Below are 26,681 nucleotides of genomic sequence, written 5' to 3'. Positions count from 1 at the left end.
GATTTATTCCAGGTGCAAATATATACCATGTAATGGTATAAGGCAACTATTGTGTTCAAAAGCAAAAGAAACAAACGAAAAAATGTTTTTGAAGTGTTCAATTCCAACCTGTCAGTACTCTGAATGGTTTGACGATGCCATCGATCCTGTCAAATGCAAGATGGTGAAATTACCAGTAGAGAATGGTTGTTACGCTTGCGGAGAATCTGGTCATTGCTTCAAAAATTGCCCACTGCAAAATCAAACCTGCAACAAAGATCACTGCAAATCAAAGATGGAGATGAAATTTTGCAAGAATGAACACAACAAGAACATAGCATACCTCACTTGTACAGATTGTGACGGTTTTAAATGGGTATCAGATGAAGTCTTCATTGCTGCAAAAAACAGAATTATGCATTCAAGTTTACAACTTAATGCTATATGTAAGGAACTCAACAATCTGAAAATGTAACTTGCAAATGTACTAATAAACAACCTGCCACTTTTGATGCAGCATTAATTCAAGTCTACAAAAGAAAAAAATATTGTCTTCTTAAACACAAAAAATCAGAAGAGGGATCTCAAATCATTTCTTCTTAGCCTTTCCATTTCCCCTTCCCTTTCCTTGTTTTATATTCTGAGATACAGATCCAATGTCAACACCATAGTCAGTCACAAATTCCAACATTTTCTTAATCAATATAACAGCAGTAGGAACCAAATTACCATCTACCCATGATGCAGACTCAGTCCTCCTATTGTACCATGTACCCATCACTAAGTTAGCATACATTATTCCTATCATTATAATTGGTTTATTTCTCATCTTGTTGATCATATTGTTAAAAGACTCTGAAAAATTGTTGTTCATATGTTCACAACAGTGAATAGGGTTAAAAAAGGCCCTGGACCATGTAGCAGGATCTTCTCTACTGAGATAAGCACCAGCTGCAGCACTCTGTTTCACAATATTGTCAAAATATTCCTGCACAGCTAATCAAAAACTCGCTTAACTTGACTGTCAAACAGTGCATAAAACCAATAACAAAGAACTGTTGTGAACCGTCAAACCTGAAAATGCTTTTCTTTGTATGCTTTTGCTGCATTCCATAAAGAACTGTATAATTCAAGACCCTTGTAATCCTTCTTGAAATTTTTGTATAAATGTCTGCATTTTAACACATTGCAATTAACATAAGGCCTTTATCTGATCTGACAAACAAAAGAAACAACAAAACAAAGTTAGACAAGAAAGTTACCTCCAACAGTATCTGTGGTGATGGCCAGGGAACACTATACCAACAGCTTCCAATAAACCTTTTTGCCTATCTGAAATGAAAGCCACTTTCACTGGATGTGCTAATATTGCATCCTTCAAATGCTTCAAAAAAAATGATCCAATTTTCCTTTGTTTCAGCTCTGCATACCATAATTCCTAACATTACTAACCCATTCTGTCCATCAAGTGCAGTTGCAGCCATCAATACTCCCAAAAATTATCAAAATCATCATTGTTTAACAATGGCAGTGGCAGACATTCTTCCTTAAACCAATATAAATTAAACTTCTCTTTAACATCCATAGACAAACCCTTATACACCATATACTTAAGTGTCATCAACTCTGTTTCATCTCTATGGCAATCAGGAAATACCAAAGTCTCATTCTTTGGCTCCGCATATACACTGATATTCCTAAATTTGAACTGACTGCAACACAAATGAAACAAAATCAGATATAAACCTATGAAAACCCAATGGAAACCTAATTAAGCAATATTAATTAAAATCAAACACCCAATCACGAAAATTAAACCCCAATTAAACAATAAAAATTTGGTTTCAAATAAACCCTAATTATAAAGGAAAAAAAAAACAGAAACCCTAAAAATCAATCGATCAATTAAATCAATTAACTATCAATACAATGATTTTCATCATATATTAAGTCACGGGTTTCGTTAATCTTACCTTGATTCAGACAGTTTCAATCCCGGTTTGTACCTCATCTTCACTGTATCACCACTATCTCTGAATCCCTAAATATGTAGAACTTTTCTTCCAAATACACTCTGGTCTTTCACTAACATCTATGTCTTCAACAAAAACAACTTCAATAACATCAGTTTTCTTTTTCTTTTCAAACAGCTTCAATGCCTAACCCTAGTTTCAGAACTGGGAGAAGAGAACGAGGGAGAAGAGAGGACGAAATAGAAAGTGTGGTGAGAGATTACACCACACACGTCTTTAAATGGGAAAGGGAACAGTCGTAAATTCTCGTACCGAGTTTGACTTATTCAACGCAGCTGACCGATCTGGTGGGCCCAGGTGTCAACTCTAACGGAAAGGCCAGTTTCTAAAAGAATTTAAAAGCTTGGCCGGTTTATTAATTATATGGTTTGAAGCAGGACACTTTATTAATTTTCCCAAGTTTGTTTAAAAATGTATGATGTGGTCATTATTTGGCAAAAAAAAAAAAAAAATAGGAAAGAAGAAGAAGAAACAGAAAATTCTCACGTGTAAGTTTAGTAGTAGGGCCACCCGTTTGATAGAAATTTTTTCATCCTTTGGTTTAAAATTTAAAGCGGTGGTGCTATTCACAGCACAAAAACACCACACTACTCACAGCTCAGGGCATCTAAACCCCACATCTCTAAAATGGTGAACCTTTTTATCCAGCGGTGGGTCCTGGCTGAAAGTCATGAACCAATACTCTTGCAACACCTAGCGTTTGAGCTGTGAATAGAGCTCTAAGTGGAGCTTTGAATAGCATTTCCGAATTTAAAGTACCCAAGTTAAATTGTTTTTGACTCTAATTTATCTTGACCTTTTATTTCCCCTATTTAACTCGTCGAGTCCTTTCCCTCTGATTTAATTTCTTAATGGTTAGTTGGGTCGAATTTCTATCTTCTCTGCTAGGGGTTCTCCATGTTCTTTACCTTTCTATGTTTTATTCTTAGTTCTCCAAATCTTTTGTACCGAAGGTTTTTAGGGTTTATCTGCTTTTGTTCAATTTGATTATCATGTTTCAATTTATGTAATTATGATAGAATTACAACTAGTCAATGGAGCCATGATCCTTTTCTCAAATACAAATTGAATTTAGATCAAAAAACATTTTTAGGAAGCTATTTCAACCGGTTTCTATGTATAATCTAAGGAAAAATCAACTTGGATCTTCGTTCACCCCTCCCCCTTTCTTTGAAGACTGGTTTGGTCTACCCCTCCCCTAATTCTCTGGATTGATCTGTTTATACTGCTACTCTATCTGAACAAAACCAAGGAATCCAGGTACACAGGTTTCTGAAAACTCTCTCTAAATCTCCTGTTGCCTTTATTACTAATCTAATCTTTTAAGTTATTCATACACATTCCTATGCACTTTATATATCCTGCACATTTATGTGGACTGAGATTGTATTTAGACTCAGGTTATGTGATTATTTTATGTGCCTTATTCTTGTGGAATTTTTCTATTTTTCTTTTGTTCCTCTTGGCCATGAAAATTCTAGCATGGAACACACAAGGGTGTGGTCAGAAAAAAAACTCAACAACATCTACATTCTTTGCTTGACTTTGAAAAACCTGACATTCTTTTTTATCTGAAACCAAGTCCCAGAGGAGCTTGATGAAAAAGATTCTTAATCATTTCCCAAACACTCACAATGTAGACCCAGATGGAATAGCTGGTGGTCTGGCAATTGCTTGGGTGGATGGTTTTCATTTTGAAGTGGTTCAATGGAACCTTAACATGATTAATATCATTGTTAAAAATAATTTCAATGCTAAAGAATTGCTCTTAACATGTTTTTATGGTGCACCTAAACATGATAATAAGTTAGAAATTATGGGTTATCTAGAGGGCATAACACAGAGAGTAAACTTAAATGAAATCCCATGGCTTGTAATAGGTGATCTTAACATAATTTTAAATAGTGAAGAGAAACAAGGAGGTCTTCCTTTTGATAGGAAAAAAGTAGAGCCAATATTAAACTCAATCCAGAGAATAAGTTTAGAAGACTTAGGTTTCACTGGAAATATCTTCACTTGGAATAATAAAAGGGAAGGAATTGCTAATATAAAACAAAGGTTAGATAGGGCTCTAGCGAATGCAGAATGGAATGAAGAATTCCAACAAGCATCTTTGAAAATTTGGTAGCAATTGGCTCAGATCATGGGCCAATTTGTCTTACTTTAAACCCTTCGCACTCTCATTTACTTACAACTTTCAAGTTCTACGACACTTGGCTCAAAGATGTATCATGTATTGAGGTTATAAAAAAGTCTTGGATTACTAACACCAATAGACCAGTCATGGACCTTATTGAGAACATATCAAATGCAAGTATTAATCTTAACAAATGGAAAAAGGAAGTCTTTGGCAAACCTAATAAAAAGATTAAGGGTCTTCTCAGAACCACAGAAACTCTAGAAGCTAAACCAAATACGCATAACACAAAATATCTAATAAACAAAAAAATAATAGAACTGGAAGCCTTATATGATACACAGGAAAAAATTGCAAACCAACAGTCTAGAAACAACACCATAGCTTTAGGTGAAAGAAATACCAAATTTTTTCACATTCAAACCTTAAAGAGGAGAAAAAGAAATCACATTGATTGTATACAAGACAGGAATAATAAGGTAGTATCATCAAGAGAAGAAATTAATGAGGTCCTAACTTCTTGCTTCTTTGAGCTTTTCACTGAATCCTCTAGTGACACTGAAGAAGACATATTCACACACATTAAGAGCACAATTTCACAAGAACAAAATTCTTTTCTAAATGAAATTCCTTTTTCTGAAGAGATTTGGTTAGTAGTGAAAAAGCTTAAATCCAACAAAGCACCGGGGCCGGATGGATTCCCGGTGAGCTTTTTCAAACAAAATTGGGATATTGTAGGTCCTCAGTTAGTAGCAGTATTGCAAGACTTTTTCAAAAACAAAAAGTTTGACAACAACCTTAACAAAACTTTTTTATTTCTTATTCCCAAAACAAAAAATCCTAAGTCGCCTTCAGAGTACAGACATATTGGACTGTGTAACACTCCATACAAAATAATAGAAAAACTAATGGCTAAGCGATTTAAAAAATCTTTAGAAAACATAATATCACCTCTACAATCGGCTTTCCTATCCTCTAGGCAGATTTCAAACAACATCATTGTTGCACATGAAATTGTTCATTCCATGAACAAAAGAGCAAAAAGAAAATTGGTAACATTGGTCTAAAGATTGACATGTCCAAGGCCTTTGATAGGGTGAATTGTAACATTCTTCTAAAATCCTTAAAATCTTTTGGTTTCTCGGAAGATTGGTGCACCTTAATTCACCAATGCATCTCAACAACCTCAATAGTTGTTTTACTGAATGGGAACCCTTGTGATGAGTTTAAACCCACTAGGGGTATAAGACAAGGGGATCCTTTGTCCCCTTATCTTTAAATCTTATGTATGGAAGTTTTTTCTAGATTGCTAAGTCACTTAGAAGTACAAAAGAAGGTACAGGGAATCAAACTAACACCAAAAGCAACACCAATATCCCATCTTTTCTTTGCGGATGATCTACTTTTGTTTACCAAAGCATACCTAATCAGTTCTAACAATTTACTTGAAGCTATACAGATGTTTAGTAAAGCTTCAGGTCAAGTTATAAACTTCACAAAATCTGGACTTTTTTTCAGTAAGAAAGTCCATAACAAACATCAGGGCATAATTTGTAGATTAATGAAAATAAAAAAGATCAATATAAAAGACACCAATTTAGGAATCCCTCTTTTAATTGACAGATCCAAGCTCAAGGCTTTCGATAACATTATAGAAAAAATGGAACAAAGAATAAAGACTTGGTTAGGAAAAATCCCGTCAAAGCCTAGTAAAATAGTTTTAAATAAATCGGTGCTCTCTAATATGCCCATTTTTAGCATGGGATGCTTTGTCTTACCAAAAAAAAATAACAAAAAGGATCAATAATGTACAAAGAGATTTTTGGTGGGGCAAACACACAAATTCTAAGGGAATTTACATAAAAGCTTTTGATTTCTTATGCAGACCTATAGAGCAAGGAGGGCTAGGTTTTAAAGAAGCAAATAAGGTAAACCAGGCCATGATCAGTAGAATAGCATGGAGATTAGTTAGTCATCCAAACGATTTATGGGCACAAATCTTAAAACGAAAGTATTTCAAAAAAACTGGAGCTTTACTATCCAAGAAGAAATCAAATGCTTCTTGGATTTGGAATTGTATCCTACAAGGCATAGCACACATCAAAAAATACAGTATATGGGAGGTAGGAGAGGTTCTTACATTAACATCTGGGAAGACATATGGCTTCCATCCAGAGGTGAGTCTCTGGAAAATTCTGTCCAAAGGACAAATACTCACATAACACTTATTAACTCAGACAAAAAGAAGTGGAACATTCAATTACTTCATTCTATCTTTGGTAACTCTGTGGTGCAGGAAATTCTAAACATCAACTTATTTACTATAAGAACTGGTCACCTGAAACAAGACAAACTAAGATGGACATTGACCAGAAATGAGGAATGTTCTGTCAAGTCTTTATATGCGAAACTTCTCAATCCTTCCGTTCTGGTTTCTCATGAATCTAAGAAGTTCTGGAAAGGCTTATGGAGTATGGATACGTCTCAGAGAGTAAAATTGTTCATCTGTAAATGCTTGCAAGATGCATTACCAACCAAATTAAAGATTAAATCAGCTATACATGAAGACAACACTTTTATTTTCTGTCAATCAGTGGGGGAATCTACTTATCATTTGTTTTTCGAATGTGCATATGCAAGAGAAGTTTGGAATTTTCCTCCAATGGCAACACAGGGAGTACATCTTACCTCTAACATTGTTAGTAAATCTTTCTTAGATCATTACGATGACCGGAAAACAGGAAATCTACAATCCATATCTATGGCATTGGCAGCAACTAAGTGTTGGTTTATATGGAAAGAAAGGTGCCTTAGAGTCTTCGAAAACAAAAGTAGAACACTGGAGCAACTAGCCATAGATATTACCAGACATTTTGCGTATTGGCACCCAGAAAATAGGAATCATAAAAAGACAACTAGCAGTACTTCAAAGACCTTAAATATTAGATGGATTTTACCTTCTGCAAACACAAATAAACTAAACTGCGATGCTTCATGGTTGTCTGAAATTACTAATACTGGTTTTGGTTTTATATTGCGTAATTGGACAGGAACTTTCCAAGCAGCAGTTATGGGAAGTTGCAGTACCTTCTTAGCAGAGGAGGCAGAAGCTGTAGCTCTTCTCAGAGCTACTCAATGGGATGTTAGGAACAACATTCAACATCTGGTAATAGAAGGGGATAATCAGGCAGCAATAAATCATCTACAAGGCAAAGAATCAACAGTACAATGGCAATGCTTAGCTATTTTAGAAGAAGTAAAGTTATTAGCAGATCAAACTAATTTCCTTTTTAGGATTTCAGTATGTAAACAAGAGAGAAAACAAGGTGGCAGACTTGTTAGCAAAGAAGGGAAGAAGTACAAACACTACAAATTTTTGGAATGACCGATCTCCTAGTTTTTGAATTTCTGCAATCGCTTTTGACACTGTCAAAACCTATGAAATTCGTACCTTAAATAACAATATCTCTGTAGTTTCTCCTGCCGATGTTAATCCAAGAAATCCAGTCATTGGAAGAGCTACTCAACGTGAGTTTGTCTATGAAGAGACTGAATTCGCAGATTAACGAAAACCCAGTAATATAAGTCTTATTTTCAAAAAAAAAAAAAGAAAAGAGTGAAAGTTTGTTTCACGGGAAGTGTTGAAGCTAGGGCAAAAACAAGCAAAAACGAAAGAAGAACCAAGAGGAGGAAGACAATGGAGGGAGGAGGAGGAGCGACACCAGCTGCTGTTGCGGACAAAAGACAAAAATCTTTACCTGTTGAAATTGCTACTGCTACTGCTAAAAATGGTTTATTTGGAGCTGCTTTGGGTGATTTGTTTAGTAGGATTCCTCCTAAGGTTAAGTTGGATTCCTAATTCAAACCCTAGCTTCTGTTTTTTTTTTCCGAAATTTGATTGTAATTATGCATTGTTAATATGAATTGACTGTTTGTATTTTGCAGACTCCTGTAATTTCAGCTCGTAGTTGCGCTGTTTTTGGTGGTGTCTATGGAGGTACGATGTGTGCTATGAGACAAATCACAGGGAAAGATGATACCAAGAATATGTAATTTTAAACCCTAACTCTTATATTTACTCTAATTTTGACTTCTTTGGAATAGTGAAAGAAAATGTTTGTATCCTGCACTATGATGGTATCCTATGATGTTAGATGGACCACTTTAAAACCTGATTTTGAGGAAAAATGTTTGTGTGGACCTCCAATATAGAGTAGAATACACCTAGGATTCAGGTAGACAAGTATTCAACATTGAGCTTGTTGTCCTTGCTAAAAAGTATGGAGGATCATGGCCTGACAACAAGTTACTGCCAAACTTGGTTCACTGTAAATGACCTAGGTCATCATCTTGTTTTGCAGAATGGTGGCAGGTTTTACTTCCGGATTCATGTTTCACTTGGTTGGGAGGATGCCTTCTCGTCCTAGAGTACCAGCTGCAGTCGGAACAGGGCTCTTCGTTTCGGTTTCTTATGGTCTTATTCATGAGGTAACATTCGTTATCCACTTTCTTAATTGCCACACAGTAATCAATTATGAGTGTCCTATCATTGAATTCAACTTCTGCAACATAGAGCTAAACACATTTTGAAACTGTTCTTTCAGCATGTTTGTTTATACATCTACTTGGACACTGGTCACCAAATAGAGGTTTACCACTACTTCTTGAAAGGGCCACAACTTTATTGCTCTTACTATGATGTTGGTTTTTCAATTTCTAGTTGTATTAACATTTTGTTCAAGCGTAATATGTAATGTACATTTCCTTCTCTAATATAATATCTTTCTTAAACTGTTCCCGTGTAACCATTGAATCATCAGCTTTATAAGCAAATTATTGATAGTAAAATATTGATTGTGATAAAGTAGGGAATCGTGGTCGAAATGACACACAGATACGTATCACGGTTCTCATCAACTGGCAACCACTTCAACAACATTGGATAAAAATTAATTCGGATGGAGCAGCAAGAGGAAATCCGGGAACGGCAGTATTGATGGCAATGGCAACACCATTAGAAATAACATCAGCAATAACAGCGGAAACGTGGAGACTCCTATTAGCAACACGACTGGAAAAACAACAACTTTGGCCGAAGGTTTGGTTCGAGGCAGAATTACAAGCACTCGTACAAATCATAAAATGATGCACCTGCAAAATAATACCATACCATGGTATCTTCAAGGAATGATACAGGAGATACGAAGTCTAATGGAAAGTATACCACAAACCAAGATTACGCATGATTACAGAGAAGCAAATCTGGCAGCAGACAAGTTAGCGAATGACGGTCGATCATCAACAACAACACCTGGAGACATCATAAACAAGAACAATCTTAAAGTAATGAATCAGGCCCGCAGAATGACGTCGCATGGACCCGGGACCATCCATATGCACAGGTAGGAAAATTAAGAAGCCCGAATCTCACTAATGGGAATTGAATATTGAACTCACGACGTGTATGAAGCTTAAACATACAACAACACCAGCTCCAAGTTGTTGTGCATCTATATCTATACAATTCTCATTCTCCCAACAATATTGTTTGTGTTGTACTGTCATCATCATACAATGTCAAATCACAATAGCAATCCGGCTTCACAACCAGATCTTGATCAACCTGATGCACCAGGTTTGAAATTGGCACAATGATGTTTCTGGGGTGTAGAACTTGCTTTCCAGAGAGTTGAAGGTGTTGTGAAGACAGAACTACTAATCATTCTGAAGTTGTGAGAATTCATTATGATCCTAATCTCTGCCCCTACACCAATCTCCCCTCTCTCTTTTGGTCTCGTCATGATCCTACTACCCTCAATCGCCAGGTAAAAGTTTCAATTTTATATCTGACCAGCAAATTTCAATTTTTTTTTTTTGTTTAGGGTGGAGATGTAGGAACACAGTAGAGGTCAGGGATCTATTACTACGATGGAGATCAGGAAAAATTGGCAAGGGAATCAATGGAAATTAAGCAGAATGAGATGAAGAATCATAAGATAGTTACTGAAATATTACCAGCTAAGAAATTTTACCGAGCTGAAGAATATCATCAGCAATATCTTGACTGAATTATGAATCTATGATATAAAATTTTGAACATTGCAATCCAGCCACTTCGCAGTTTGGTTGAGAGGCGTTTACATGAACTGTGATAACTTGAAACTCTTTAGCAAAATCGTATACTGTTCGAATGGAAGCTTGGCGCTCGCCTAGCAAGATTTGCGTGCAGCAATTTCCCATGACCTGCAGTCTGTTCCACTTTTCGGGCCTATCCTTAGAAATTGTAGATTTGGCACCTCTCTTTTGCTTGCTGATTACATTGCCAAATATGGGGAAATGTATCGTACAGAGGTTGTTCTTTAGCCTACTGAGTTTCCTCAAGAATTGAAGAACCGTCTCTATGACCAAGACAAAATGTTTCACTTTCTAAGTTCCTCCAGGAGGATTTGTTCTTTGGTGAAGAGATGTCAAGTAATTTGGTTGGTGTCCTTACAGTGGATTGGTAGGTTGTGCTTTCTGTTGCTACAAGGACTCTGCAATTAGCAAACATTTCCTGTGATGGGCTCGTTGACATACAGTTGTAATCTGCTTAGTAGCTGATCAGCAGCAGCAGCAGCAGCAGCATATCACCGAAACGTGTTAATAACATAATAGATAATCATTCCATGACTATATAATTCAGTACAAATATACGATTCATCAGTAACAGAAAATGAATTGAAGAATGAAATCTGACTACTCAGAGAGACGTTATCTTTACAAAATATGTGATTTTCCCTCCCTAAAGATGTCAGAATGGAGAAAAATTACAACTGATTCCAACTTTTGAACATATACGAATCGAATTAAAGAATTTGAATGCCAAAATGTTTATATATTTCTTTTCTTTGTTCTTTTTTTTTTCTTTAGATTTTTAGTAGAACATATACAAACTTGTATCGCCGTTGCTTTCAAATATTAGAAATTTCATTTACTCTGAGCACTAGGTTATCGACAGTGATGGTGGAACAGAAACTTTGTTTGCGTTACATCAAGGTCCTATTAAAACTGCTTTTGAGGCATCTAGATGATTAAACCGACATGTTCCTAGAAGAACCTCTGGAAGCTCCTCCTGTGTGTTGCCCTGAGTAGATCACACATTTCAAGACGTTAAGACAATATCATGAAACTGAAGTGCAAAATCTTTCATCTGTTATTGTTGTAACACTGTCAAAATAGGATGGAGATATTAGATACCTGAATCAAAAATGCCATTTCGATAACAAGGTTATTCAAGTAACCAAGAACAAGACTGACTACACCCCTTGCCACTGTTGACGATCCAATATCAACCCCAAGCTGAAAGTTTATAACAGAAGATTCAAGTCAGAAGACAGTCACATATAAGAACTTACGATTTGATGCAGAACTGCAAGGAGATTATGTAGATGAATTATCTAATACCTCTAAGTAATTCTTCCCCCGGAAATAATTGATTTCAAGCGCTTGACCCACTAGGCAAGCTTTCTTTCCAACACTTTGCTTTACTATCCATGACCCCTGAAGAATAAAACCAATCAACACACGTGAGTCCTAGTTTACATCCCATACACAGTTTTTCTGAATGACACAAATAAGAACTACTACATTTGATAGAGTTGTCCACTAAGTCTGAAGTGAAAAATTAACTTCTGCTTGCACTTACTTTCGAAATGTAGGGTATAAGCTTGAACCTCGAATTCCTATATGCATCATCTCCATTGATAAAGTTCATCAATAAAGGATTTTCTTCCACTGGGCTAGTCATCATGTAATACTGTACAAGGTTGTATGTTGTTGCACCTGGAACCTGCCTCAACATAGTTTCTACGGTAAAAATTGTACTCAAATAAAGGTCACACAGGAAAATGAAGTAACTATATCTCATTACCTGAATGTTTACAATGAAGAAGAACTCCTGACCTCCCTGTGCAGCATATTTCTGCAAGATCCAAAGTTTTTTCATTAATACACGCTTTGTTATGTCTTTCGAATCTGTGAAGCATGCTTTGCGCATCTGACAGATAGATATAGAGAAAGAGAGATGACACAATTGATTTATGGATATACCTGAACAATGCTCCCAGGGCGGCTCCCAAGATTATCCTCTCGTTTGTCAGATCTTAACCAATCTGCAGCAACCATTTGCATCGAGGTACCTTTTGCCTTGATCTACATAATAAACAAAACACAATAGTAAAAGGCATGGACAATGACCAGAAATTACGATTGCAAATAAATCTCACTCTAGAAATTTCATAATCTCTTATAAAAGCTCTCTTTGATTGAAGCCTTCAAATATACTTTTATAAGCATTAGTGCAGAGAAGAAACCTTCTGATGGTCTTTTAAATAATCAGGCCCACGAATAAGAAATGTGGATGGATCTGCTTGATTCCAACTGCAAGGCATGTTACAGCTCGCGTCTTTAGGCAGTGTGGTACCATAACAGCATGTGAGAGAGTCTTCCTTCACCATGTCTTGTAAATCCATGTATCCTTTCTTCTGAACTGCATGATGTGTAAGTCTTGAGTGAGTTGAAAAACGGTATACGTCTCTGTAGCTGTCATGATGAAAATAAAATTTAGACAAATAAAACTGACCCGCAAGATCATGCAACTTTTTCACAAAATTCGCGGCTGATGAAAGCTTTGGCTGGCGTAGGTCCTGAGATTGCATATCTGGACTCGTGTCAGAACCCCACCCATACTCCATTGGGTAATCAGATGGCTCGGGAACATCAAAAAATTCATCAGTCACATCAGTTAATCCCCCAAGGCTAACAGCTACGGAAGATGACTTCTCTAACTCTTCTTCCACTAACCCTCCTTCACTTTTCCTGTTCTCTTCATGTGTTTTCACTTCAACTTTAATTTCCTCCTTCTCAGTAAGCGGCAACCCAATATCTCTTGTCAGCTGTAAAGAGGGTGTATCTGAGTACTTTCCAGATTTGGCTCTAAGAAATTCTCTTAATGCTGCAAATACAGAATAGGTATAGTGAGTTTCACAGGAGTTCATTCAGAGTGTTCATAGTACAAGAGTACTACCTCCTTTTGTCTATTAGTTTATATGTCTAAAATTCTGAGATTTGCTAGGGAAAGGTGCCATAGTAAGCATGTGTTGGGGAAATAGAAAAAAAGATAGGAAAAGCCTACTGTCCTGGCTACAACAATGACAAGAAGCTATGTGAGCTGAGCTTTATCAGTATTTTAATAAAGAGCATAAATTTTCTCCTTGAAGCAATTGTATCTTTTATTGCTAAACAATTTTTGTATCCTATATGAAGAACAAATGAGTAGATGCAATCAGTTGTGCAAAAGTACCTGCAACTCTACCAAGCATACGAATGGTTATAGATTTGGCTGACGACGTTATTACATATGACTTCCAGAATTTCCAATCAATAGCAAGCATGTGTTTCACAACTGTTTGTTTCCCTTGGTTCACTGGAGATATTACGTATCCTCCACCTTCAAAAACGCATAAACTTATCTCATTAATACAGTTTAAATTTTACAGATGTATCTAATATCAAGATAGAAAAACGGCCTATAAACTGAAAAGAAGAGAAGAAAACTAGGAGGATAAGAAAGGCACGTCCACCATATCCCTCACTGCAAACTCAATAAACTTAAGAAACGAGGGTGAAAAGGGTAAAAGGTCAATATAAGAGCATGCATAAGTTCTTTCACACTGCTGGCTAAGATTAATGTTTAACTAAATCACATGTAAAGTGAAGGGAATCGTGAGGCCAAAAGCCTGAGAGTATTAAAGCTAATAAGTAGGAGTAACATTTCTATAAAATCACAATGCAAAGCATACATTACTTTTAAGGCAAGCACGAACATAGCCATTTTGGGGTAGACATTTTTTGTGAAACACAGAGTGGTAGAGAATTACTGCAAAAGAGGAAAAAGCTCCAAGTTAGGCGGTTTCAGATAAGGATATATGTAATTCTTCAAATATATCCAATGCCTTTCAAAGAATTATCTACCATATGTTCCATCATCTTCCCTTCTCCAATATCGCCGCAATAGTAGATCTCTTTTTTGCATGCCCCTACAAAAGCAGCAACATCATTTAATAACAGGTAATTCTGTAACTGGCTGCATTGAGAATTATGTTGACATATAGTGTCTACAAAAAGTAAAAAAGTTCCAAGTCGGACCACGGTAACCAATCACTGTTCAGCTGCTTATGGACAATATCGTTATGACCATCAAGGTGCTCAATCACGCTACCTCTGGATAGACAGAAATCCCACCTGTGAAGAAATTGTTATTAGGATACCACAAGCTACTGATGAACTATCCAAATATAAAGTAACACAACAGAATTGTCGCATACGATAATGTGATGAAATCGTTCGTTGTACTCCTGAGAATTTTAAGATTTTAATAAAAAAGCCTTGAGTTTTGATAATCTACTACAGGTGTCAAAAGTACATCAAAAACCCAGCAGACAGAATTTTCATGCACAGATACAGAAACATATGAAAGATATAATAACTTACTCTGATCTAGATGGACCAAGTGACATAAGTGTCCGGAACACATCCTCTGAAGTTCCCTCAACTACGCCAACTGCCATTATTGCTGGATGGTCATCCCAGTTCTGAGAATAGGGACAAATTCAGCGACAAAACCGTATTTTAATGAACATTAACGTGCACAATAATCTGTATAATTACCTTCCCAATGAGATCAATATCTTTTGTCTCTTTAAACAGACGTAATCCTGTCCAAGTGTAGAATGTTAATGTGTGATTCAAGATAAGCATCTCGGACCCTGGAATGAATAAGAGTTTTAGCATGTACCATTTTGACAGCCAAATATTGTCCAAGGAGACGGAGCAATAACATCCACCGGATCCTGGTTTGTAGGTGAGCAAAGAGTCCAATCTATGGAGTTTGTGCGACCTCTTGCTTTTGCACCATTTAACCTATCAAAATAAAATGGTTATTACAAGACACACTTGGTTCTCATTGGAACAAAAATGCATAACAGAGTTTTGTTTATTTAGACATTAGAATCATGCCAAACTTAAATCTCTGCAACCATAACAAAGTAGAAGACAAATTTCTAAGAATTGCCATAGAGAGCTGTAAGTAATTTAGTACCTGAAAGACTGCCACATTTTCTTGGAACCATCCAAAATATTCTCTCTTGGGGCCACACATTCCTGCAAATAGCACAAAACTTCAAAAAATATTTCTCAAGTAAAAACAAGTTCCCAACAATGTATATGAATTAAGTAGTCCAGAACCTTCATAGCAGCTTCCTGGAACGAACGGATCCATTTTGCTGCTTCCTCTGAACTAGTTGCTCCCAACTATTCAAATAAAAAGACAATACACTCGAGGGTTATAAGAATAAACAGATAAACCTAGATATGTACTGCTACTTTTAAAAACTCTAACCGCACCTTAAGATGATCATTGTGGTCTGAGGTATTATATAGGGTAAAAATGAAAAATACCTGCACAGTTCAATAAAAGATGTCACTGCTGAACTACAAACGAAGTAAGAAAACATCACTACCCAATTGAAATACTAGCCTGCCTTTAAGTACATACTTTTCTATGAATGCTCTCCCTGCCATTGTCCATAACCCGTACGCAGGAATCAATGATTGCACTTCTAACAGGTTCCTGTCAAGTTAATTACAAACACAGTTAATACATTTATGGTATAAACATGTTATTGTTTATATGGTTATCATCCAACATCAAGGGTAATGGGGCACAACACAATATCGAAAAAAACTAATACAGAACAAAACAAATTGATAGTTTCTTAATAATACTCTTTGGGACTATTGAGCAAACACAAACAGTGAGTGATACAGAACTACTAAATGGTGATTTGTTGACCAAAACAACAAGGGTGTCCACCCAAGGAAGAAGAAGTTGATTTCTACCATACTACTTAATCAAACATGGCTTGTTTAAAAAACCCACTAGTACAAAAATCAAAAATATTCAATATGTGACAACAATAGAATATTCAGTATCTTGTTAAAGGATACTTTATATTCATAACAAAAGAAAATATCTCTCTACATAGAACATGGGTTATCATCAATGGCACAGATCAATAAAACAATCACAATAAAAACCCATTATGATACCATTAAACCAAAGAAGGGTAAGGGAAAGTAAAGCCATTGGAGTTATTTTATGCATCATAAATACCTCTTTCTTAATAGATTTAAATCTCTTGAGATGATGATTTTCGAGAATGAAATAACGTTTCTGTGAATATTGTAATCCAATTCTATTCGAACGAATTAGATATAACCACCCTTCCATTCTTCCTTCCATTTGTGGTTCTGATAACAAACCCATTATTCTTCCTTTCTTCTTCTATTTATGACAGACACAAACAATTTAAACAACAACAAAAATAAAAAAGGAATTTTTATTTTCTGGGTTTCTTATTGGAAAGAGTTTAAGAAGAGAAAAACTCTAATAAGATTCATAACAACAAAATTTAAACCAATGGGGTTTTTTTATAAAAGGCTCCGATGGTGAATAATGAATGGTAATGATGATGGTGATGGTGATGGTGATGGTGATGGTAAAAGGAGATGATCCTCTGATCCCTTAAACGGGAATCAGAGAATCGTCTTTGTATTCTGCCAAAACTACTTTCTTTTTCTCTTTTTTTTCCTCTCTTTCTCTTCTCTGTTTTTGATTTTCGTTGTAATTTTCTCTCTGAATCCCTCTCTCTCTCTCTCTGATTCTGTCTCTCTGTTTTCTCCCCCTACGCTCTCTGTTAAAAGTAACTGAATTTGAGACAGAGTTCGACAGATACTGAAATGACGAAATTACCCTTATCCGTTTGTTTTTTTCCTATTTTTGTTCATAAAACTTATGCTAAAAAAATCAAGAAAATAATTATTTATTTTTTAGATTAAACTAAATACGTAGGATAAAGATGGGAAATGTTATATTAAATTTGTAAACATTTTTTAATAAAAGAAAAGGGTATTTTGGTAAAAGAATTTGATTTTTTGTTTGTCATTTTGCTGACACAACTCAGGTGGCAACGGGAGTCTCATGAGGTAATATAAAACAAGGTGAATATTCAAAATAATAATATTATTTTAAATGCAAGAAACTAATAATTTTTAAAAAAAAATAAAAATGAAGAGGAATTTCCTTGGTTTTTATTTTAGGTAATGTTGGTTGGATGTTGGGGAGGTGGAGCAAGCCAAGTCCTAATATGGATGGATACAAATTGTCATATTCATAGAGTGAGGGGTATAATCGTCTTCTAGTTTGATGAGTTTTCGGTGTTTGTATTATGTGGGGGTAATCTAGTTACAAGAGTGAGTGAGTGATTATCATTGGTTTTGAGAGCAAAGTTGCTTAATTGACAAAATCTATGCTCGTATCTCCTTGTCTCCCTTCTTACCCCTTAGCAATTAACAAATTTGGCCCAAAATTCGTTCTCTACTCAACCACAAAACATGTCCCTTTCTTTCTATCTTAAATTAATTGGGCATAAGTCTTTTCTCATTTCAGTCTTAGAGTCTGGTACAAGTTTTTCTCAAAAATGTGCATAAGACAGACATTCTCGAATCATTAGTCCACAATATCTAACTACTAGTCCTAGTAAGGAAATGGATGTTAAACCTTTTTTCAAAAAGTAGTATCAAATTGTAATCCAAAGATAATTAGCAGGATTTGAACCTCTCCCTCCAAGGAAGAAAATGATACTGCAACCAACCCATTATGAATAATATGCATCACTAGTGTTACATTATTGGCCAAGACAAAGCTAAGATTATTCTCACTCGACAACTGACTCTTATTGCATAAATAAATACCACATAATTGATTATTTAACATTTGGATTTTTGAATTCCTCGATCTAGAAGACAAGCAAAATATAAATTATGCAAATTTTATAAGGCTCTTGTTAGTAACAAAAATTCTGGTAAATTAAAGTATAGTAGAATTATCAGTCTAGGTACCATCTATAATCTATATAAAGATAATATGGGACTTTTCAGCCCTTTATTATGTAATGATGATGATATTCAATAGGTATAATGTGCAAAAAGCTGAACCATTTAAGGTTTTGTTCTCTTGGTTTGTTTCATGCCATGCCATGCCACCATATATCTTATCTACGAATAATTGATTTTTGTTTTTTATAATGATATAAGAGTTAGGACCTTATCATGGAATATTCAACCAATTTGGAGTGTCTTATACTTAGAGCACCTCCATTTTTGTCTATCAAGTACAATAATACATGTTTTTGGAAACTATCTTATTCTTGAATAGGTTCTAGTTCAAACTTTTTTAGCTACGTGTTTACTCATGTACCATACCATATTCTTTTACAAAAATCGTTAAATCATTAGTTAAAAGAGATATAATTTTTACAGTTAATTTAATATCATGTTTTCTGAAAAACATTTTGGATGGACGTAACATTGTTATTTTTTTTTGAGGAGAACCTTGGATCGAACTAATAAAGATAGACAGTGATTAGTGCGTGATTATCCCCACTAGCTAATTAATCTAAAATTATGTCCGAAGAAGATAAGAAAGGAAGCAAAGAAACATTAATAATTTGCTGATAAAGTCTGTTTTCGGACCTAACCCTTTTGATTGTAATCTAAGTTTGAGCTAGCCCTACCTAATTGCTGGATTTGTCATTTGTTTATGTTGGCAGGCAGAATTAGCTTTTTTGGAAAGAAAATAGTAGCTAGATTCATAGTGTGTCTCATTAGTGGCTTAAAGTCCAAATTAATGAAATCAGTCAAGAGTCAACATTTTAAATTTCTTGACGGCTTCACCATTTTGGCATGGTAAGACATGTAAACGCACTACATAGCTTGTTCAGCCTTTTGAGTTTGGCAATACTTTGTGTAGTGGGTTAGTGACTATACTTCACTTTGTTTTAGTTTTATGTGATGAGCACATTTTTCTTTGGTTAAGCATATAAATTTGCAATCAAGATTCAAAACTGACCACTAAACTTTGTTGGTGGCCGGGTCGGATCAGCAGCTCGATGGATCAAGCCCGAGCGGCTGCTCCGAACTGGACAGTTCTGGTAGGGCGGGATGTACTTGGCAGGGGTGTCATGGGGGAAGTGGACTGATGCGGAGAATAAAATGACGAAAAACCGAACTATCGGCATCGAAAAGGATTGAGCGAAGAGTGTTCCTCTTGGCAACAGTGATGGAGCCAGAACTTTTATGCTATGGGGTCAAAAAAAAAAATCCCGATATTCACCATTTTTGAATTACCATTTAAGATAGTATGTATGCTTCCACAATAAAGATTACTAGCTTCGGGATTTGTAAGAAAATCAAATAAACCTGTAACTACCCACCAAAATATGTTTTAAAGATTGTATAATGATTCTGTTGGGCACGGTTAGAATGTCATTAATTGGAAAGCAGCCGAAGGCCGCACGAATTTTTTTTTAGTACAAGCTTATAACTTGCAGGTATCCCGAAAGAATATTCAAAATGAATTACCTAGTGAATGAACAAATAAATAGTACTAAAATGGACAAACTTTGGAAAAACAAAATGATAGATATTATAGTACACGAAAGAAAAATACGAAGTATATACGACAATTAGACGTGTTTTGTGCTTTAAGTGGTATTTACGTTTTAGTATATCCTAATGATGAGCGCTAATTAGATGGTAAAGATCTAGTAGACTAGTACATTATTGCTAGCTGATATAGGCGTGGACCGAGTGGCGAACACAAACTTCACAAAATTTTCGGAAACAATGATGTTTGGTGACCATATCTACCCCCACAGTTGACGCAAATTGCAAAATAACCAAGTTCATTCTAACTAAATTCCAAAATCAAGTGGGGTCTATAGACGTCACTGCTTGGCAACTAGGGAGCTTAGACGGTCTGGTCATGTCGACGGGACATCTAATATCTACAACACGGTCTAAACGGTGCGATTAGCTCCCGCACAAAGCCACCCAACCCGACCAAAGGGAACAAAGGATTATTTTCATTGGGTTATGTGCACATATGCCAAATGAGTGTAGTGCTGAATCTGGTGCTCTTTTTTGTATCTTACAACGATAACCACTTAGACTAATTAATTAATTAAACAATTTCTTTGCGGGGAATCTTGATCAAAAGACAATTTATGTGGAATGAAGAAGCACTGATTATTTGTAACTAATCAATCGAGAATGAAAAATAAGATCTTTATTTTGTTATTCTACTAACACAAACATACCAATAATCTGTATCTTTGATTTTGATTAGCTCTGTGTGTAAGTTGTGGATTTGGTATATTTAATAATAAGGAATTGTAATATGAATGAGTCAGTCGAATAAGGTAACATGAGGTAAACCAATTATTGAATACGATTAGTTTAAAGTTTTGTTATTGATTAAACACATGCAAGCTTGACGCTTGTGGCCCTTGGATCGCTTGTTAGGTTATTTACATGAATCAAGAAGAATAACCAGAGATATGATGACTGTATATGTCATGATCACGATGGAATTTTTCTCTCATGAAAAAAATGATTAAACAAAGACTCACAACAACCTGGATATATTTTTGAACATGGAACTCAATAAGTTTTGTTTTCTGTTTTCTGAGTTATAAACTGACTTAATGTAACGTTAATAATGTTCCTGAAAATAAAGGATGCTAGAAAATAATTTCTGGTACAAGTTCATTTTTGGAGAAGTGAGAATTCCCAGTTTACACCAATTCCCATTTTCAGATATGAAATTGAATTGAGAAATATCAATTTACACCGATACTCAACCAGAGGTATATATGGCAATCAAAGGTAGATGATCATTGTGGTAATAGTAGAATAAAATTATGCTAAAAAAAGACTAACTACCGAGTGTATTTTTGGTAAATGTCTCTGATTGTTTGTCATATTGCTGAGCAAACTCAGTTCGGTCTCATGGTGGATATCCAAAATAATAATTTTATTTTCATGCAGAAAGATAATTATTAATTAAATAAAAAACGAAGATTGAATTTCCTTGGCTTTTATTTGGGTAATGTTGAAGGAAGCCAAGTCCTAATTAGACGGTAGCGAAGAAGGGCACCACTCTTAATTCGGTGGCCTCCCCCCGTACATGTATCCTTGATGCTCTAGCTAATGCAAGGAAAGGGCTAGCCTTTCTCAGATGGCTCTACTGCATATATATATATATTTTTTTTTTTTTAAAAGCCCTTTGATTAAAGAAGAAGACTAAGTTGGGGGAAAGATTCCCACTTAGTGTTACACATAGTAAGATAGTTGTTTTCGGACCGAACATTTTCCCACATTACGCCCATAGAGGTGTTTTTGAGAAAACGTTTTGCCTTATCACAGATGTCTGGCCTTATAGGCCTACTAAATATATTACAATTCAGAAAATTAAAATACTTAATTAAGTTTCTAGAAACGGTAAAGAGTAAGTTCTCCGTCTGCAGTGTTTCCTTTTGCATTTCCTTTTGCAGCTGTCTTCTGGTCTTCTTGTCCGGTACCTCCATTGTTATCTCCTTCCATCCTGTCTTCTGTGCTATAAGCATAGCAGTTATCATTCCTATTGAGATGGTTTTGGTTGGGTTATCCGTGTTGCAGTAGACGCATGTTGTTCCTGTGATTTCATTATTCTGATTAGTGAAAATGAGAATCATAGCTGCTTGTTTATCTTCCCTGTTAAGATTGTATTGAATGGTGACGTTGCATATTTTGCGTTCAGTTTCCAACGGAAGCTCATTTCTCTGTGTGATGGTTGGATTTCTTATGATGGTGCAACGGTGTTTTGATTTTGTTTGGGCCCTAAGCTGATTTTTGATCATTTGTATTGTGTTTTGGGTGTTTGGCACCGTGCCCTGGAAAGTATTTAGGCATCTAGTTTTCCAAATCCCCCAACAAGTAGTGGCACAGACTTCTGGGAAATTCCCTTCTAACCCTGTTGTAAGAGATGTTCTATTGAACCAAGAGTTAAACCAACTCTCAAAAGTTCCTAAACCGTGTTGTGACTGGTGAAAAATTCCCAATCCAAATCAAATGGCTCTACTGAAACTGCATTCTAACATAAGATGTAAGATTTTTTCTTCAGAATTTTTACACAATAGGCATAAAGAGGAAATATCTCTAACTCTACGGTTAAGATTGTGGTTGACTGGCAGAATATTATGTATCGCCTTCCAAACTAAGAATTGTATTCTAGGAAGTGTGTCTAGGTTCCAGATTTTTCTCCAGGTACACTATTAATGTTTTCCTGCACCTGAGTTGCAGTATCTTTAACAAGCAAGTTATAAACCTTCTTGACAGAGATACCTCCTTTACTGTTCGTACACCAAACAAGTTTATCAAGATCACCAGAATCCCTAGAGATCATTATGTGTTTTACATTTTCCGCTACTCTAGGCTGGAATACTTGATATAAGAAATCAACATTCCATTCTCCCGTATTTGGGAGGAGAAGTTGATTTACAGTTCTTAAAGCGTTTTGGATTAGAGGTTCTATTTCAGATCTTGTAATTGAGTTTGGATAGTCAGTTGGTATCCAATTATGTTTCCAAATAAGAATAGACTCCCATTTCCAACTCTCCAGACAACATTTTCCTGTATTACTTTTAGACCCTTCCACAGACATTTCCACATCCACAAGCTATTTTGTTTTGGTTTATTTTCCAACAAAAGCAAAGGAGAGCAAAATCTGAAATATTTACTCTTGAATAACTTCCCCCAGAGACACTCTTGAGAGTGTATCAAACGCGAGACAACCTTAATGATCATGGCCAGATTAAACTCTGCATATTTTTTGAAACCCAGGCCTCCCAAGTCTTTGGACAAACTTAGGGCAGACCACTTTTTTGGGCACATTCCATTAACTTTCCCTTCCTTATGCCCCAAAAGAAGCTCCGATTGAGGGCATCTAATTTCTTTGTGATGGTTTTAGGAATGACAAAACATGTCATTTGATAGGTTGCCATGGAATCAGCTACATGCCTGATCATGACAGCTTTACCCGGAGGGGAGAGGTGGATGCCTTTCCAACCGGGTATTCTCCCTTTAAGTTTTTCGATAATTGGTTCGAAGCACCGAATTTTAGACCGATGTGTAAACAAGGGCATCCCTAGATATTTATCTTCTAATTTTATTCTTCCCACTTTCATGATATCAATTAATTCTCTAGCAGTCCTATTATTCACACTTTTTCCGAAGAAAATACCTGATTTTTTGTAGTTTATTAATTGGCCTGAACCCTCACTAAAAGACTCTAGAATTTTTAACAGATTTCTGCATTCCTTTTTTGTAGCCTTTGCAAAGATAAGCAGTCATCTGCGAAAAGCAGATGACTAATAGGTGGGGCACCAATGGCCACTTTGATTCCATGGATTTTCCTTTTCTCCTCAGCATCTTTTAGAACTCTTGACAGTCCTTCCATGCATAAAATGGAGATATGGCGAAAGGGGATCTCCCTGTCGCAAACCTCTCTATGGTTTAAAGAAAGTTGTCGGAGAACCATTTATTAGCACAGCAGATGTTGTTGTACTTATGCATTAGGATATCAGGTCACACCAATGCTCCCCGAAACCAAGTTTTTGTAGAGTTTGAAGTAGGAATTCCCATTCAACTTTATCAAATGCCTTGGACATATCTATCTTTATATCCATATACCCAGTTTTCCTTTTCTTCCTACTTCTCATAGTATGGATTATTTCATGGGCAATGATGACATTGTCCGAGATTTGTCTCCCAGGGACAAAAGCGGATTGGAAGGGGGAGATGAGCTTATCAAGGAGTGGTTTTAGTTTATTAGCCAATATTTTAGAGATTAGCTTATAGACAGTTTTACACTGAGAGATAGGTCTAAAGTCCCCGGGGACAAGAGGGAATTTCACTTTTGGGATTAAGGTTATGAAAGTAGCATTTAACTCTTTGAGGAGGCATTTATATTGGAAAAATTCTTGTATAGTACTTGTCAGATCACCTTTTATAAGATTCCAGTTTTTTTGAAAGAAGTCGGGAACCCATCAGGTCCCGGTGCTTTATTTGGTTGCATACCAAACAAGGAAAATTTGATTTCATCTTCTAGAGGTGGAGTGATCAGTTTAGAGTTTTCTTCCTCAGATATGTTGTTTGGTATCAAGTCCAAGATATGAGGTGGGATTTGTTTATTATCTGAGGATGACATTTACGAGAAATGAGATAGAAGGACATTTGTAATGTCCTTTCTATCTTTACACCATTCATCATTTTTATCTTTAAGGGTGTCAATCCTAAGCCTGCGGTAGTTTTTTTTGGCCGTAGTATGAAAAAGCTGGTGTTTCTATCCCCTAGTTTAAGAGAATTTTCAGTGGCTTTTATCTTCCAAATGGCCTCCTCAAAATGACACCATTTTTCTAGTTCCGAGTTTAGGTGAATAACTTCAAGCGAATTTTCTGGGAGATTTCTAACATTTTTTTCCTTTACAATTGCTTTTGTTGTTTTCCTTATATGATGTTGAATGTTTCCAAGTAATCCCTATTCCAATTTTTTATCATGATTTTAACATTTTTTTATCTGGACACAAGAGAGAAAGCCGAAGAACCTTGGATTTCCAATTTCCAGGCCTCTTCAATGATCTCGAAGCAAAAAGGATCTTCTAGAAAAAAACCAAAAAATTTAAACGGCTTTGCACCATCTTTCCAGATTGGTGAAGTTTTTAGCAAAATAGGTGAATGATTAGAAGCTATATGGGGTAGATGATGAAGATTAGCATATGGGAAAGCTGTTAGCCAACTATCATTTGTTAGAGATCTATTCAATCTGGCTTCTACGAATTCCTTACCCTTTCGTTTGTTTGACCAGGTATAAGGGTATCCTATAAAGCCCACATCAATGAGTTTTGCGTTGTCTAAAAGATTATAGAAGAAGAGACTTTCAGTTTGGTTTAATAGGTCCCCCCCCCCTTTTTTTTCGTCCGGCCCTAGGACAAAATTTGGATCTCTCATCACAAGCCAGGGAAAATCCACATAACAAGCCATATCTTGAAAATAATTCCAGGATAACATTTTGTTTTCCTTATAAGAGTTGCCATAAACACATGATAGGATCCACTGAAAGGATGTGGCTGTATCAGTGATAATGGCATCGATTTGACAATCTTTCATGCTAATAATGTCAACATTAATGTTGGCATTCCAGGAAAGGAACAAACCTCCAGCAGTTCCTATGACACCTTTAGGATTTACAACCACATAGTCAGAAATGTTACGATTTTTAATGATCTTTTGGACTATTTCCTTAGGTTGTTTGGTTTCTGAGACAAAAAGGATATAAGGGTGGTACTCATTAACAAGGTTATGCATATGCTTTTTTGTGAAAGGTTTTCCTAATCCTTGAGCATTCCATCCAGAATATTCATAGACATTTTATTGAAAACAGGCCAACTAGGGCAAATTTATAAGAAAATCTAGAGTTCTTAGAGAGGGTGGTTTGATTGACTGAATCAGAGTTGAGGTTGTAACAAGTTTTGTTGGAATCAGATCCCAGAAGGACCACAGAAGAAGATAGATTTCTAGGTTCAAGAGTGGCAATCAGGCACTTGCCAGATGGGGATGGAGAAAATTGGCTAAGGGTGGTACGGTGACTGAGACGTTGATTCTCTAAGTAATTTTGAGGATTTACTATTAGAGTCCAAAATCTAGGAGAACAGGGATGCATCTTTGAAGTTGTTATCTTCAGGTAGATAAGTTGAGACAAGTACACTGAACCAATTTTATCAAGTTGGCTGAGATATATTGCCTTGGAGTAGAAGTAATGATTGTTGAAATAAAGAGGTAATTTTGGGGGACTTACCTTATTTTCCTCTTCTACCTCCTCAGTAGCATCACTTGACGCCTCTCCCCTATTTATGTTTCCTTCTAGAGCATCTGTTTTACCTTCTGGTTCTTTCACAACATCACTTGATGGCATCTTCACTATCGTAGATTTCAGGGAATGAATTTTCTTTGGTGGTTCAAGGTGTTGTGCTGACCAAGGGGTGACATTAAAAGGTGGTGAATTGAAAATGGGAGGCACATAGAAGGTCTTCTATAATTGATCTGAGCCATTGAAAGATGATATAACATTATTTCCATTTATTTTCCTGGTGTTCAAAGTGAAAGTCGTTTTTTCATTGTTTTCATTTGGATCGATTGTTTTCTCACCAACAACAAAATATTGATGAGGTCGGATAAGAACTTTGTCAGAGCTTTTCGACCCAATCTGGTTTTTCTTCTTTTCTTTCGGATCACCCGAGATTTCCCCAATCACCTTTTACAATTTCCTTTTGAACATTAGAGCTTCCATTATGTGCTTTCTCGTCTTCACACCCTTCGATTTTCCTTTTGCCAATTTTTCTTTTCCCGCACTTCTGGACTGGTTTATTACAATTCCTTTTGAATTACTGACCGAAATTTGGTTTGTGATTTCTTCAGAGATGATAATTGGCGATTTGTTCAGATCCATTCCTTGACCTAAATTTTCTTCATCTTGTACAATTCTTAGAAGATTTCCTT

The 26,681-nt window shown here is 35.9% G+C and overlaps 2 protein-coding genes across 7 annotated transcripts; one reads left to right on the top strand and one right to left on the bottom strand.

The window, feature by feature from the left end:
- Positions 1–7,777: 7,777 nt before the first annotated feature.
- LOC113321431 (chloroplastic import inner membrane translocase subunit HP30-2-like) lies at positions 7,778–10,705 on the top strand. Of its 5 annotated transcripts, none has more exons than XR_003346649.1 (5): positions 7,778–7,990; positions 8,095–8,198; positions 8,511–8,637; positions 9,018–9,551; positions 10,032–10,705. XR_003346649.1 is itself a non-coding variant. In XM_026569335.1 (5 exons), exons 1-5 carry the CDS (start codon positions 7,847–7,849, stop codon positions 9,015–9,017), a joined length of 423 nt encoding a protein of 140 aa, XP_026425120.1. In that variant the 5' UTR covers positions 7,778–7,846; the 3' UTR covers positions 9,018–10,705. The 5 variants fall into 5 exon arrangements, 3 of the variants coding, with proteins under 3 accessions (XP_026425120.1, XP_026425118.1, XP_026425121.1); XR_003346648.1 differs by having other exon boundaries at positions 9,741–10,705; XM_026569335.1 differs by adding an exon at positions 8,754–8,798 and having other exon boundaries at positions 9,015–10,705.
- Positions 10,706–10,844: 139 nt separating this feature from the next.
- On the bottom strand, positions 10,845–16,926 carry LOC113321430 (protein ENHANCED DISEASE RESISTANCE 2-like). Of its 2 annotated transcripts, none has more exons than XM_026569331.1 (20): positions 16,361–16,926; positions 15,743–15,817; positions 15,592–15,645; positions 15,433–15,498; positions 15,287–15,348; positions 14,984–15,108; positions 14,857–14,903; positions 14,680–14,780; positions 14,335–14,430; positions 14,161–14,225; positions 13,994–14,065; positions 13,490–13,636; positions 12,770–13,141; positions 12,501–12,676; positions 12,238–12,339; positions 12,059–12,109; positions 11,834–11,977; positions 11,593–11,688; positions 11,386–11,487; positions 10,845–11,272 (listed from the first exon to the last, which is right to left on the bottom strand). In XM_026569331.1, the coding sequence occupies exons 1-20, from the start codon at positions 16,511–16,513 to the stop codon at positions 11,180–11,182; spliced, it is 2,199 nt and encodes a 732-aa protein (XP_026425116.1). In that variant the 5' UTR covers positions 16,514–16,926; the 3' UTR covers positions 10,845–11,179. The 2 variants fall into 2 exon arrangements, with proteins under 2 accessions (XP_026425116.1, XP_026425117.1); XM_026569332.1 differs by having other exon boundaries at positions 14,338–14,430.
- Positions 16,927–26,681: the final 9,755 nt, after the last annotated feature.

Source organism: Papaver somniferum, chromosome 11 (genome assembly GCF_003573695.1).
Source record: "Papaver somniferum cultivar HN1 chromosome 11, ASM357369v1, whole genome shotgun sequence".
NCBI lineage: Eukaryota > Viridiplantae > Streptophyta > Magnoliopsida > Ranunculales > Papaveraceae > Papaver > Papaver somniferum.
The sequence above is the reverse complement of the archived record's forward strand: the minus strand, read 5'-3'. Positions and strand labels throughout refer to the sequence as shown.

Excerpts from the sequence above, each read along its gene's own strand:
- LOC113321431 (XM_026569333.1), top strand. The coding sequence starts at position 7,847 with ATGGAGGGAGGAGGAGGAGCGACACCAGCTGCTGTTGCGGACAAAAGA. Across the intron at positions 7,991-8,094 it reads TTAGTAGGATTCCTCCTAAG|ACTCCTGTAATTTCAGCTCG; the intron begins GTTAAGTTGGAT and ends TGTATTTTGCAG. Across the intron at positions 8,638-9,017 it reads CTTATGGTCTTATTCATGAG|GGAATCGTGGTCGAAATGAC; the intron begins GTAACATTCGTT and ends GTGATAAAGTAG.
- LOC113321430 (XM_026569331.1), bottom strand. The coding sequence starts at position 16,513 with ATGGGTTTGTTATCAGAACCACAAATGGAAGGAAGAATGGAAGGGTGG. Across the intron at positions 15,646-15,742 it reads GGGAGAGCATTCATAGAAAA|GTATTTTTCATTTTTACCCT; the intron begins GTATGTACTTAA and ends TGAACTGTGCAG. Across the intron at positions 11,689-11,833 it reads TTATACCCTACATTTCGAAA|GGGTCATGGATAGTAAAGCA; the intron begins GTAAGTGCAAGC and ends TTTATTCTTCAG.